Genomic DNA, 15,209 nt, shown 5'->3' with positions numbered 1-15,209 from the left:
AAAAAATGAAAAACCTGGAATGAGTAGGTGTCCTAACATTTGACTGGTACTGTATGTTTATGTGTGTATATATACAGTTGAAGTAGGAAGTTGACATACACCTTAGCCAAATACATTTAAACTCAGTTTATCACAATTCTTGTAATTTAATCATAGTAAAAATTCTTAGGTCAGGTAGGATCACCACTTTATTTTAAGAATGTGTAATGTCAGAATAATAGTGGACAAATGTACATACACTCAATTAGTATTTGGTAGCATTGCCTTTCAATTATTTGACTTGGGTCAAACGTTTCGGGTAGCCTTCCACAAGCTTCCCACAATGAGTTGGGTTAATTTTGGCCCATTCCTCCAGACAGAGCTGGTGTAACGGAGTCAGGTTTGTAGGCCTTCTTGCTCACACACGCCTTTTCAGTTCTGCCCACACATTTTCTATAGGATTGAGGTCAGGGCTTTGTGATGGCCACTCCAATACCTTGACTTTGTTGTCCTTAAGCCATTTTGCAACAACTTTGGAAGTATGCTAGGGTCATTGTCCATTTGGAAGACCCATTTGCGACCAAGCTTTAACTTCCTGACTGATCTTCCTGACTGTCTTGAGATGTTGCTTCAATATATCTACAGAAGTGCCTTACCTCATGATGCCATCTATTTTGTGAAGTGCACCAGTCCTTGCATCAAAGCACCCCACAACATGATGCTACCACCCCGTGCTTCACGGTTGGGATGGTGTTCTTTGGCTTGCAAGCCTCCCCTTTCAGCTGTCCGTCCTGTCTACCTGTAGCGCTGTCTTAGGCGTCTCTCAGTAGAGACATAGCAATTTATTGACCTGGCCACATCTGCAGTCCTCATGCCTCCTTGCAGCATACCTAAGGCACGTTCAGGCAGATGAGCAGGGACACTGGGCATATTTATTTTGGTGTTTTTCAGAGTCAGTAGAAAGGGCTCTTTAGTTTCCTAAGTTTTCCCTAAGTTTTAATAACTGTGACCTTAATTGTCTACCGTCTGTAAGCTGTTGTGACACTGTAAGTGTCTTAACGACCGTTCCACAGGTGCATGTTCATTAATTGTTTACGGTTCATTGAACAAGCATGGGAAACAGTGTTTAAACCATTTACAATGAAGATCTGTGAAGTAATTTTTATTTAGTTTATATTTATAATAATTTTTAAAAATACTTTCCTGAAGATCATTTGGTATGAATTCTCCATTACAGATCTTGAAAATGAATCATGTTTTGATAAAAATGTGCATATATATTTAGACTGTGGTTCATCACAGCTTACCACTGTCCAGAAGTGATGTGCTACCGTACGCTATAAGAATATGTTCATAATCCTAATGATTATCTGGTAATTTCAGGAATTTTCATGTTCTAAAAGGTTTTTGAGTGGTGACATTTTACCTCAGTGTTGGTGCAACAGAATGTTGCCCATTAATCATTAAAGTGCTTTAGATGCCAATAATGGTCTGATGGAAACCACACATCAGCCTTCTGATTACTGTGATTATGCTTCCTACCGTCCTGAACCCTTCTTCATGTGTTGGCCCCTGATTGGCCCAGCATACTGTCTGTCACACAGCATCTTAGACAGTATTATGTTCCTGTTTCACAGAGACTCACTAAAGGCCCACCACATTGATAGCCCAGCATTGATTTCTGCTCCACTGTTGGTTCACCCTGATTGACAGAGCCTTTGTTAGGCAGAGTTATGTGGGCTTGTTATCCTGTCAGTGCCCTGCTGGTCTTAGTTAGTCATGTGGATAATTATAAAGACATCAAAACCGACAGCATACACCCAACAGGCCTTGGAAGGTAAGCAAGAGACATGAGCAAAGGCACTCAAGAGCAAGCAACCTTGCATACCGTACTGTAGGTACATCACTGCAGTGCCACCAGTGTCATGTCTGTGACATTGTTGTGTTAGTGAAGAGTGCTGTATGGTAGGTGTATGAATATCACATTCCACGCTTCCTTGCTTCAATTTATAATGAATCATTATCTCTATAGAAATAGTGCATATAAGTTAGGATGTTTACACTAGAAACATGTTTGTATATTTATTAATCTAACAATTCTTTGTTTGATTGTGTGACGGTTTAATGAGTCGAAAAGCAAATAAGAGGGTTCAACTTAGGCATCCAATAGATGGTCTTTTTGTTGCGCTGTTTCCTTCCTTCCTTTTCCTGGGTGACTATTTGAACACAAGAAATAAGTAGCCAATCCGGTGGCAGTTCAGCTGAGTTGCCTCTGTCTTACCACAGACTTGGCATCGCAGACGCCATGGGAGGCTCCCACAGTAATCACATTTGTTTGAGCTGCACAGAGGGGCTTTGCTTTAGTTGTCAACTCAGAGAGAGAAAGATACACCCCCACTCCACAGGCCACCACTGAGCTGATTTACACTGTTACAGCATAACATTCTTCTCTCAACGTCATAAACCCTGAGCATTGTTTGATTAATGCACTATGCAGGTTCATCTATTAATGCCGCTGATTCTAAATGGGGATCCTCTCGGGGTGTTGTCAAGAAGGGCCTGTTGTGGAAGACTTTCAGTTATCTGAGATAGATGGTACCCCGTCTGTCGATGGTGTGTTGCTGATTAGATCAGTTGCAAGTTATGTTGGAAGTTACTGTGAAAATTGACTTCATCAAATTGTCCCAATGTTCTTGTCTTGAATTTAAGCAAACAGTGATGGATATTGCATTGTGAAGGGAGATGGAAAACACTTGCAGTGCATGTTGATAACCAAAATTGTTACTGACATTATTATCATTTTCCTGCAGAACTTTGCATATGCTGCGTAATAGAGTTTGTTCTTTTCACTCTCTACTCAGACGTTTATGACTGTCTGAGAGATGAGCAAAATGGTGATTGCACAGAAAAATGGAAATCTTTAAATCATATTCCTACTCATTTCGGTGTATTTCTATTGTATTTCTGGAGAGGAGATGTATACTTCCTGTATCATATTGCATTTCTGGAGAGGAGATGTATACTTCCTGTATCATATTGCATTTCTGGAGAGGAGATGTATACTTCCTGTATCATATTGCATTTCTGGAGAGGAGATGTATACTTCCTGTATCATATTGTATTTCTGGAGAGGAGATGTATACATCCTGTATTGGATTTCTGGAGAGGAGATGTATACTTCCTGTATCGTATTGGATTTATGGAGAGGAGATGTTTACTTGCTCTATCGTATTGGATTTCTGAAGAGATGTATACTTCCTGTATCATATTGTATTTCTGGAGAGGAGATGTATACTTCCTGTATCGTATTGGATTTCTGGAGAGGAGATGTTTACTTCCTGTATCGTATTGGATTTCTGGAGAGGAGATGTTTACTTCCTGTATCGTATTGGATTTCTGGAGAGATGTTTACTTCCTGTATCGTATTGGATTTCTGGAGAGATGTGTGCTTCCTGTATCGTATTGAATTTCTGGAGAGATGCATACTTCCTGTATCATATTGGATTTCTGGACAGATGTATACTTCCTGTATCATATTGGATTTCTGGAGAGATGTATACTTCCTGTATCGTATTGGATTTCTGGAGAGATGTATACTTCCTGTATCGTATTGGATTTCTGGAGAGGAGATGTTTACTTCCTGTATCGTATTGGATTTCTGGAGAGATGTATACTTCCTGTATCGTATTGGATTTCTGGAGAGGAGATGTTTACTTCCTGTATCGTATTGGATTTCTGGAGAGATGTATACTTCCTGTATCGTATTGGATTCCTGGAGAGGAGATGTTTACTTCCTGTATTGTATTGGATTTCTGGAGAGATGTATACTTCCTGTATCGTATTGGATTTCTGGACAGATGTATACTTCCTGTATCATATTGGATTTCTGGACAGATGTATACTTCCTGTATCGTATCGGATTTCTGGAGAGGAGATGTTTACTTCCTGTATCGTATTGGATTTCTGGAGAGGAGATGTTTACTTCCGGCGCCGACAGAGATGGCCGCCTCGCTTCGCGTTCCTAGGAAACTATGCAGTTTTTTGTTTTTTTACGTGTTATTTCTTACACTAGTACCCCAGGTCATCTTAGGTTTCTTTACATACAGCCGACAAGAACTACTGAATATAAGATCAGCGTCAACTCACCATCAGTACGACCAAGAATATGTTTTTCGCGATGCGGATCCTGAGTTCTGCCTTACAACCAGTGTAACCGAGTGGATCACATGCAGCGACCAAAAAAAAAACGACTCAGAAAAAGAGGGAAACGAAGCGGTCTTCTGGTCAGACTCCGGAGACGGGCACATCGTGCACCACTCCCCAGCATTCTTCTTGCCAATGTCCAGTCTCTTGACAACAAGGTTGATGAAATCCGAGCAAGGGTAGCATTCCAGAGGGACATCAGAGACTGTAACGTTCTCTGCTTCACGGAAACATGGCTCACTGGAGAGACGCAATCCGAAGCGGTGCAGCCAGCGGGTTTCTCCACGCATCGCGCCGACAGAAACAAACATCTCTCTGGTAAGAAGACGGGCGGGGGCGTATGCCTTATGGCCAACGTGACATGGTGTGATGAAGGAAACATACAGGAACTCAAATCCTTCTGTTCACCTGATTTAGAATTCCTCACAATCAAATGTAGACCGCATTATCTACCAAGAGAATTCTCTTCGATTATAATCACAGCCGTATATATCCCCCCAAGCAGACACATCGATGGCTCTGAACGAACTTTATTTAACTCTCTGCAAACTGGAAACGATTTATCCGGAGGCTGCATTCATTGTAGCTGGGGATTTTAACAAGGCTAATCTGAAAACAAGACTCCCTAAATTTTTATCAGCATATTGATTGCGCAACCAGGGGTGGAAAGACCCTGGATCATTGTTACTCTAACTTCCGCGACGCATATAAGGCCCTGCCCCGCCCCCTTTCGGAAAAGCTGACCACGACTCCATTTTGTTGATCCCTGCCTACAGACAGAAACTAAAACAAGAAGCTCCCACGCTGAGGTCTGTCCAACGCTGGTCCGACCAAGCTGACTCCACACTCCAAGACTGCTTCCATCACGTGGACTGGGAGATGTTTCGTATTGCGTCAGACAACAACATTGACGAATACGCTGATACGGTGTGCGAGTTCATTAGAACGTGCGTTGAAGATGTCGTTCCCATAGCAACGATTAAAACATTCCCTAACCAGAAACCGTGGATTGATGGCAGCATTCGTGTGAAACTGAAGGCACGAACCACTGCTTTTAATCAGGGCAAGGTGTCTGGTAACATGACTGAATACAAACAGTGCAGCTATTCCCTCCGCAAGGCTATCAAACAAGCTAAGCGCCAGTACAGAGACAAAGTAGAATCTCAATTCAACGGCTCAGACACAAGAGGTATGTGGCAGGGTCTACAGTCAATCACGGACTACAGGAAGAAACCCAGCCCAGTCACGGACCAGGATGTCTTGCTCCCAGGCAGACTAAATAACTTTTTGCCCGCTTTGAGGACAATACAGTGCCACTGACACGGCCTGCAACGGAATCATGCGGTCTCTCCTTCACTGCAGCCGAAGTGAGTAAGACATTTAAACGTGTTAACCCTCGCAAGGCTGCAGGCCCAGACGGCATCCCCAGCCGCGCCCTCAGAGCATGCGCAGACCAGCTGGCCGGTGTGTTTACGGACATATTCAACCAATCCCTATACCAGTCTGCTGTTCCCACATGCTTCAAGAGGGCCACCATTGTTCCTGTTCCCAAGAAAGCTAAGGTAACTGAGCTAAACGACTACCGCCCCGTAGCACTCACATCCGTCATCATGAAGTGCTTTGAGAGACTAGTCAAGGACCATATCACCTCCACCCTACCTGACACCCTTGACCCACTCCAATTTGCTTACCGCCCAAATAGGTCCACAGACGATGCAATCTCAACCACACTGCACACTGCCCTAACCCATCTGGACAAGAGGAATACCTATGTGAGAATGCTGTTCATCGACTACAGCTCGGCATTCAACACCATAGTACCCTCCAAGCTCGTCATCAAGCTCGAGACCCTGGGTCTCGACCCCGCCCTGTGCAACTGGGTACTGGACTTCCTGACGGGCCGCCCCCAGGTGGTGAGGGTAGGCAACAACATCTCCTCCCCGCTGATCCTCAACACTGGGGCCCCACAAGGGTGCGTTCTGAGCCCCCTCCTGTACTCCCTGTTCACCCACGACTGCGTGGCCATGCACGCCTCCAACTCAATCATCAAGTTTGCGGACGACACAACAGTGGTAGGCTTGATTACCAACAACGACGAGACGGCCTACAGGGAGGAGGTGAGGGCCCTCGGAGTGTGGTGTCAGGAAAATAACCTCACACTCAACGTCAACAAAACTAAGGAGATGATTGTGGACTTCAGGAAACAGCAGAGGGAACACCCCCATCCACATCGATGGAACAGTAGTGGAGAGGGTAGCAAGTTTTAAGTTCCTCGGCATACACATCACAGACAAACTGAATTGGTCCACTCACACAGACAGCATCGTGAGGAAGGCGCAGCAGCGCCTCTTCAACCTCAGGAGGCTGAAGAAATTTGGCTTGTCACCAAAAGCACTCACAAACTTCTACAGATGCACAATCGAGAGCATCCTGGCGGGCTGTATCACCGCCTGGTATGGCAACTGCACCGCCCTCAACCGTAAGGCTCTCCAGAGGGTAGTGAGGTCTGCACAACGCATCACCGGGGGCAAACTACCTGCCCTCCAGGACACCTACACCACCCGATGCTACAGGAAGGCCATAAAGATCATCAAGGACATCAACCACCCGAGCCACTGCCTGTTCACCCCGCTGTCATCCAGAAGGCGAGGTCAGTACAGGTGCATCAAAGCTGGGACCGAGAGACTGAAAAACAGCTTCTATCTCAAGGCCATCAGACTGTTAAACAGCCACCACTAACATTGAGTGGCTACTGCCAACACACTGTCAATGACACTGACTCTACTCCAGCCACTTTAATCATGGGAATTGATGGGAAATTATGTAAATATATCACTAGCCACTTTAAACAATGCTACCTTATATAATGTTACTTACCCTACATTGTTCATCTCATATGCATACGTTGATACTGTACTCTATATCATCGACTGCATCCTTATGTAATACATGTATCACTAGCCACTTTAACTATGCCACTTGGTTTACATACTTATCTCATATGTATATACTGTACTCGATATCATCTACTGTATCTTGCCTATGCTGCTCTGTACCATCACTCATTCATATATCCTTATGTACATATTCTTTATCCCCTTACACTGTGTATAAGACAGTAGTTTTTTTTTGGAATTGTTAGTTAGATTACTTGCTCGTTATTACTGCATTGTCGGAACTAGAAGCACAAGCATTTCGCTACACTCGCATTAACATCTGCTAACCATGTGTATGTGACAAATAAAATTTGATTTGATTTGATTTGATTTGATTTGATTTACTTCTTGCACCATATTGTATTATATCCCTGACGCACAAAGACATTAACACGTCATAATGCATTTTTTTAAGAGTAAATCAATTTTTTTTAACCTTTTGAGGAGCTGAGAATTTTCTTATTTCTCTCATCCCTTTGACCCACAACACTAACCATTTGTAGATTGCATGTGGGGAGATTGGCTCTTGTCTAGTAGGTGTGGTGGAATCACATGATTTCTCTCTGCTGTTGATGCTGTGTCAATTGCATTGCCCTTGTGCCATAATGCTACACTGTCCCCATTGGAGAAACTTTTTTGGTTCCACATAGAACCCTTTTGGGTTTCATGTAGAACCCTCTGTGGAAAAGGGCCTACATGGAACCGAAAATGGTTCTTCAAAGGGTTCCGCTAAGGGGACAGCCGAATAACACTTTTTGCTTCTAGATAACACCTTTTATTCTAAGAGTGTATGCTTGTTGGAGCCTATGTGTCCACATGGATTTGACCTTAGTATGAAAGGGGGTTCAAACAAGCAGTGTGTGTCTATGTTATGTCAGTCTATTGCCTGTTGACCCTACCTCCTATGTCTGAACGCTTGACCTTTCATATGGAGGGGTCCATGAATTCTATCTGTCTTCCCTGATCGCTTGTCAAGCCAGGATGTTGTGCGTGTCAGCTTGCAGTGACTGTACACTGAACTGCTAATGAATTGGATCCATTTAGTAGAGCTTGTTTTGTGCCTCAATCTATCACTATGTACAGTACACACTGTCAAATATCTGCCGTTCATCAAACAATGACTTGGGATGTACACTACTATTTATTGCCTGTTCCCGTTTTCTCACGGCTCTGTCAGAGGAGGAGCACAGAGCAGTTAGAGTGAGTATGAGGTGAATGGGACATTGAGAAATGTGAGGGCTGGGTGAGGATTAGAATTTTACGGATAATAGTGGCCCAGGGCCATTGTATCAAAGACTGTTTGGTTCATACTTAGTCTAAGCAAGTTAATACTTGTTTAGATTCCTTAAAGTATTCCGAGGGCAACTGAGCTGAGGCGTACAGAGATAATTCTTATACTGACAAATGAGCCTGCCTGCTTATTGCTTTCAGACATATTAATACATTATGAATGGCCCAACTCATTTATTTATCCTCCAGCATTCTATTTTGATTAAACTGCAGCCATGATGTTTGGGTAATGGCATTTCTTTGTATGACGTCTGTCTGTCTGACAGAGTCCCTCTCCTCTCTGCTTCCTATTCTCTCCCTCTGCTCTCTCTCGCTCTCTTTCACGCTCTCTCGCTTTCTCTCGCTCTCCCCTTTCAATTAAGTAAAAATTCAAATAGGCTTTAGGATGATCAAATGCTTTAGGACATGTCACTATTCTCTATTCTCCCCTCAGGACCAGTAGCAGTGATCAGTGGTGAGGAGGACTCGGCCAGCCCCCTGCACCATGTCAACCATGGCATCATCACCCCCTGTACCCTTGACGCTGGACCAGACGCTGTGGTCATCGGGATGACCCGTATCCCTGTCATTGAGAACCCACAGTACTTCAGACACGGACACAACTGTAACAAGCCTGCTACCTGTGAGTACACACCAGCTCTGTTGACTTTCAGGTTTTTAATCATCCCTATGTCTGTCCCTACCAACATGGGCTAGGTGTAGCCCAAGGTCCAATGTGCCCTCTGTATCCATTCACACAGAATAATTCATTTAGGCCTACCTTGAAAGACTTAAAGTGTTTTTCTATATTAGAGGGAAGCAGCACCATATGTCTCATTGTAGGTGTGACCATTTTTTATTCAATAATTTATTCATAGGATATACAGTGAGCATACCAAACATTAGGAACACCTTCCTAATATAGAGTTGCACTGCACCTTTGCCCTCAGAACAGCCTCAATTCGTCAGGGCATGGACTCTTCGAAAGCATTCCACAGGGATGCTGCCCATGATGACTCCAATTGGCTGGATGTCGTTTGAGTAGTGGGCACTTTTTGATACACACGGGAAACTGCTGAGTGTGAAAAACCCAGCAGCGTTGCAGTTCTTGACACACTTGAACCAGTGTGCCTGGCACCTACAACCATACTCCATTCAAAGGCAATTAAATATTTTGTCTTTCCCATTCACCCTCTGAATGGCACATCAACACAATCTATGTTTCAATTGTCTCAAGGCTTAAAAACACTTTTTTAACCTTTCATCTACTCTGATTGAAGTGGATTTAACAAGTGACATTAATAAGGGATCATAGTTTTCACCTGGATTCACCTGGTCAGTTTGTCATGGAAAGAGCAGGTGTTCTTAATGTTTTGAACACTCAGTGTAGATAAAATCATACGTAAATTATACATGTCTGTCACGCCCTGACCATAGAAAGCCCTTGGTTCTCTATGGTGTTGTAGGTCAGGGCTTGACTAGGAGGTGTTCTAGGAGGTGCATTTCTATGTTGTTGCTCTTGGTATGGTTCCCAATTATAGAGGCAGCTGATATTCGTTGTCTCTAATTGGCGCTCATACTTAAGGTGTCCCTGTTCCCACCTGCATTTGTGGGATATTGTTTTGTTGAGTGATGATGTGCGTGCTGGTTGGTCACTGTCGTTCGTTGATTGTTTTGTTGAGAAGGTTCAGTTAATAAAAGGATGTGGAAATCAAATCACGCTGCCCCTTGGTGTTTCCATTATCACGACCGTGACGACCGTGACGATGTCAGACGGCCTTATGCATGACGTCCTGTGAAAGTTTCTTCATTTTCCATCTGGTCTTGATCCTTCCTCATCTGGGAATGTTTCAGTCTTTGGGATTTCGAGGTATTGCCCAGTTCGCAGTCTTAACTCTGCAGGTAGCGCTATGCTGCGCTTCATATGAGCCACATCATAATCATGATTCAAAATTGGATTTACTGCTTTTGCGCAGATGTGTTTGTGTCCTTTATTTCCTACCTCTGCATTGGCAGTGTATCCATTTCCAGCTGCTCTCTTTTGTAGGAACCCTTCCTGAAGTGAGTTAGATTTGTCAAATCAGCTTAATGTATCTGACTCTAAAGATGGCGTCTGATGAATCATCCTCTCGAGGGTTCCAGAAACCTGTGTCTGAATGCAGACTATAGCGGCTGCCATATCCGCTCATTGTTCTCCATGTCGTGTGTATCCAAGCAGCTCTTATCTCCATTTAACTCTAAATAATGTATTTGTTTGCTCTCAAATGTTGCCGCTATTGGATTCGTTTGAAGTTGAACCCCCAGTAACGTCATCCCCATTTTGATATCCCTTGAAGAAGAATTAAGAGCTGATTACATTAACTAATGCTGTGCAGTATTGATTACTGCTTTGATCTCTGCCCCAGCTTTTTTAACGTAATTTATTGAGTGTATCCCCATAAAGACTGATTGGAATTACTGTATGTCTCCGTCTGAAAAATACAAACTGTGCTTTTCACTGTTTTGAAATATCTTGGGTTTTGAAGGGAATTTGTAGCTGAGGGCTTCGTTTGTCTGCAGGTGCTTTCAGTGCTATGTTATGCACGAGTCATTTAGCAGGTCTCATTAGCCATGTAATAGTACAGCATTTTATATATCGCACTATTACCACCTCTGCCTTTGACGTTAGGCTCCAGAATGTAACATTACTCTGTAGCAGCAGGCTACGTTTATATCTGACCTGGCATGATCACACTTGTAATTGGGTCAATACTAAATGTGGCTAAGGTCCGGATCTCCTTGAGACACTAATTGTTCACATTTCCGTGAAACCTTGCTAGAAAAAAGAGAAACCGGTGAAAAATGATGGGAGGCACACAGAGGCAAACCAAGCCAATATCCGCTGTTCCATCTGATACCAATTCAAGTAGTGCCTTGTGGCTGTGGAGAGAGAAGCACATCATGAATGGCGTGTAAAGCAGCAGGATTTGTCATGTTATACAGGGGACATGCTACAGGACGTGATGTGAATTCATAAGCTCTGGGTAAAGATGAGTAACTGGCACTCTCCCGCAGTCACGGTTCTCATCAGAGACAGCGGAGCTATGTTTAACTAAATTAGTGGTTTACAGCTCACACACCTGCCCCTGCAGGCACACGCATGCTTGCACACACACGCATGCACGCACACACTTGGAAAAAAACACTGGTTTTCAGATACCAGTGACTTTCTCCATTTCCAGCTCCACCTGGTCTTCCATCCAGGCACAGACCAGGACTGACCCTGCTTAGCTTCAGAGGCAAATCAGCAGTGGGTGCTATGTTGCTGGAATCACTGTGCCAAAACTTGCAATTGGGGGAAAAAAGGCAGCGAAAGCAAAGGTCAGGGTGACAGAAAAAGATAGGGAAATAGAGGGAGGCGTTTTATTGAATCTACGTGTGAAGTTTTCTTACATGTGAACCTGAAAATTCACGAGAGGTGAAAACAACATGTTTATTCTCCTCAGGTGAAAAGGTGGTGTTAACGTGTGAACTCTAAATGGAATATGGTTTCACGTGAAATTTAAGCTGAAAAGCAAACAAATTGGAGTAAGGGCACACACACACACACACACACACACACACACACACACACACACACACACACACACACACACACACACACACCTCCAATTCTATTTCAGACTTGGGAGACTGACAGGGTTCCGAAGGGAGACACAATGAGAGGAAGGAAATCACATTTAGTACTGAAACTGAAATTACAGGAGTTATACATTATACATTGCATGAATCTTTTAAGCCAACGTGTCTGAGTTATAATCCATCAGGGTCTGTCTGTCTCTGTGTGTGCATGTGTGTGCGCGTGCATGTGTGTGCGCGTGCATGTGTGTGCGCGTGCATGTGTGTGCGCGCGTGCGTGTGTGTGCGCGCGTGCATGTGTGTGCGCGTGCATGCATGTCTGTGTGACTGTTCATCTCTATGTATGCGTGTGTGTCTCTGCATGTGATGGCTTGCATACTGTATTTTTTGTACAACAAAACAAATCATTAAGATGTAGTATATTGAACTTTGAACATGCATTATATAGTACACCAGGATCCAAATCAGATGGGGATGACAATGAAGTAAAAATGCCATATGTACTGCATGTAATATCTAATGTAAATGGTATTTTACAGTGTAATATGAGAGACCCAAAACCCTAGACAAACACTCAGAGAAACACTGCTTGGATAAAGCTGACCTTATGGGCTTTAAGTAGGCAAGGATATTTATTCAACCAATCAATAGAGGAAAATCGAGATCTACATTATCCTTCAAAAGGCACTGAACAATGGGGGTTTCTTTCCTCGGAGATCAGCGGAGTAGAACGCAATAAGCATATACACACTGTTGACTACCGTCGTCCACAGCGCAGTGAAATTCACTGTGAAATTACTTTTTGAGCTTAAAAGCTTGATATCTTAATGAGCTCTATTCCTTGGTATTTTTAGAAAAGCAATCGTCACATATCATCCTCTTTAGTGCAAATGGGTATAATGTTCTTCAAACATTTATAGAGCCATCATATCTTCTAAATATACAATGCTTCCGGAAAGTATTCAGTCCCCTTGACTTTTTCCACATTTTGTTACGTTACAGCCTTATTCTAAAAATGATTACAAATATATTTTTTCTCAGCAATCTACACACAATACCCCAAACCGGTTTTTGGGATTTTTGGGGGGCCTTAGTTGGGGAGGTGACCAAGAACTCGATGGTCACTCTGACAGATTTGTTCGATATAGAAAGATAACAGACTTACTTTAGCTCAATGTAGATTTTAAAAAAATGTAACCATAAAGATGCTAACTTTCTCTCAGCAGAGACAACAGCAAACCTTGCCCAGCTCACTCCAGGGCTTTTTAAACTTAATTACAGCAAGACTTGAGTTCTAGTAGAAATCCATGTCCCCGAAAGCGTTGTCGTTATTTTCTTTGACTGCCTCGAGCTCAGAGAGCATGGAGAACACTGATAGCACTCAGTCATTTCACAGGGGTGGTTTTCCACATGTCTTTATAGAAACATAAATCATAGCATGCCCCTCAGCCAGTCTAATGCCGCAGCAGATGAAGAATCAGATCCATCATGGAAGTCACCTCGTATGGTTATCACCGCTAATATTTTTTTAATTTACTCCGACTGCAACAGTAAATCCAGTGGCTACATCCAGTGTTGTACACACACGTGGCTTTCATTGATCATTTATACGTCGGTCTTGGATCTTATTTAATACAAGATGCTCAATACTGTATGTTTCAATGGAAATGTACATGTACCTACATACTCCCTCTGTTAGAATAGCGAATTACTATGATTTGTGATCATTCATATTTGTTCACAGCACCATCAACCTCAGAATGTGCAGTTAGATTGACATTGCCTTAATTAATCAAGGAAATGGTTTGATTAAATGTCTTTTCATCATCAGTTTCGTTGTGGTCAGAGCCTGTGCCCAGTCAGAAGGAGCACACCTTGTGGTCAGCTGGGTTTTCTTCCCATCACCTGCAGGTGAAAAGTCTTTGGGAAATGAATCCTTATTAGTGACATAAAGGCAGGAGACAGAGGACAGGTCTGGCTATGACTTGTACCTCTTCAGACAACTTGGTGTTTTAATGAAACTGGTTCTATGCCAGATTAAGTTAAAGAATGGTTTTATTTTTCTAGCTTTTTGTAATGAGCTCCTTTAAAATATTCATGATGAAATGCAGATAAGGCTAGTGAAGAGGTGTTGTCTAAATTGATTTATTTGAGAAGTAATCACTTGAAGAGCTTCAGGCCAGAAGCATTTCAAATCACCTCAAAGAATTGTCTGTCTGTAGGGAATGGTAGCAATGACAAAGGTTATCAAGAAGTAAAAGACAATATTGTTACGAGAGGACTCACTCACTCACAACATTTTCTCATCTCCTTTTCTTTAGGCAGGTCATTTTATGTTGCAAGGTGATAACAGTATTCACAACCTGATACCATGTGTTAGTGCCTGTTTGCCCCCTGCTTCACTCTCTTCCCTTCTCTATACCCCCAGCACCAGTTCACTAATGGCTGTCCCCTACAGAGAGATCATGAGCAAGAGATTCATTTTGTCTAGATGCAATCAATATCAGAGATTGGCTGTAACCCTGCTCCATCACCCATAGCCAGATGTCGTGGCCTCTTCCCTCATCCATCTCTGTCTTCATCTGTTGGATTTAGGCCCAAAACAACACCCAAGGAGCCCCGTCGTCCGGAAAACAACACAGCAATGTGTATGCTCAATTTAAGGATGAATGTGGGAGTTCTGGGTTATCTTGAAGTAAACAACTAGCCTCTTGAGAAAATAAACATATTTTGTAGGACATTTGTTAGGATAAAAGGAGAGTAATCAGCTGTAGTATCCTTCATGGTTGAAGCCCTTTTCTCATACATTACTGAACATACAGTATTGTGATCAACAGGTCAAGCATCTCATCGCTTGCTGGTTATGTGTTACTTAATCCATTGCTTAATTCTTTCTGCCTCTAATTTCTTCCTTGAAGTGAATTAGTTAACGTAGCTCTATGTATGCCAACGTGAGTCTCTCAACTCCTTAAAAGCATTCTAATTGCAACCCAGTGGCATAACGGCCACCACACCGCAGACTGTAACCTTGCTCTGCGCTCCACCTCCTGCTGGGCTACTGTATCCCATCCATGGATGCAACGTCTGCTACAGTGCACAAGTCAGAAAGTCAATATGACCTTGATAGTGTCTCAATAACAGTTTGATAACATGCTAGACTCGTGGGAGAGTTTCAACTTTTAATTTGTCAAACTCCAAATGAAA

The 15,209-nt window shown here is 43.0% G+C and overlaps 1 protein-coding gene across 4 annotated transcripts in view; it reads left to right on the top strand.

Moving 5' to 3' along the window:
* ntrk3a (neurotrophic tyrosine kinase, receptor, type 3a) overlaps positions 1 to 15,209 on the top strand; it is a 265,004-nt gene that overhangs the window by 209,515 nt on the left and 40,280 nt on the right. For all 4 annotated transcript variants that reach the window (XM_042301457.1, XM_042301456.1, XM_042301455.1 and 1 more), the window contains exon 12: positions 8,842 to 9,030. In XM_042301457.1, the coding sequence (XP_042157391.1) occupies positions 8,842 to 9,030 (189 nt within the window). The remainder of the gene's footprint in view (positions 1 to 8,841; positions 9,031 to 15,209) is intronic.

This window comes from Oncorhynchus tshawytscha, linkage group LG19, assembly GCF_018296145.1.
Source record: "Oncorhynchus tshawytscha isolate Ot180627B linkage group LG19, Otsh_v2.0, whole genome shotgun sequence".
NCBI lineage: Eukaryota > Metazoa > Chordata > Actinopteri > Salmoniformes > Salmonidae > Oncorhynchus > Oncorhynchus tshawytscha.
The sequence above is the reverse complement of the archived record's forward strand: the minus strand, read 5'-3'. Positions and strand labels throughout refer to the sequence as shown.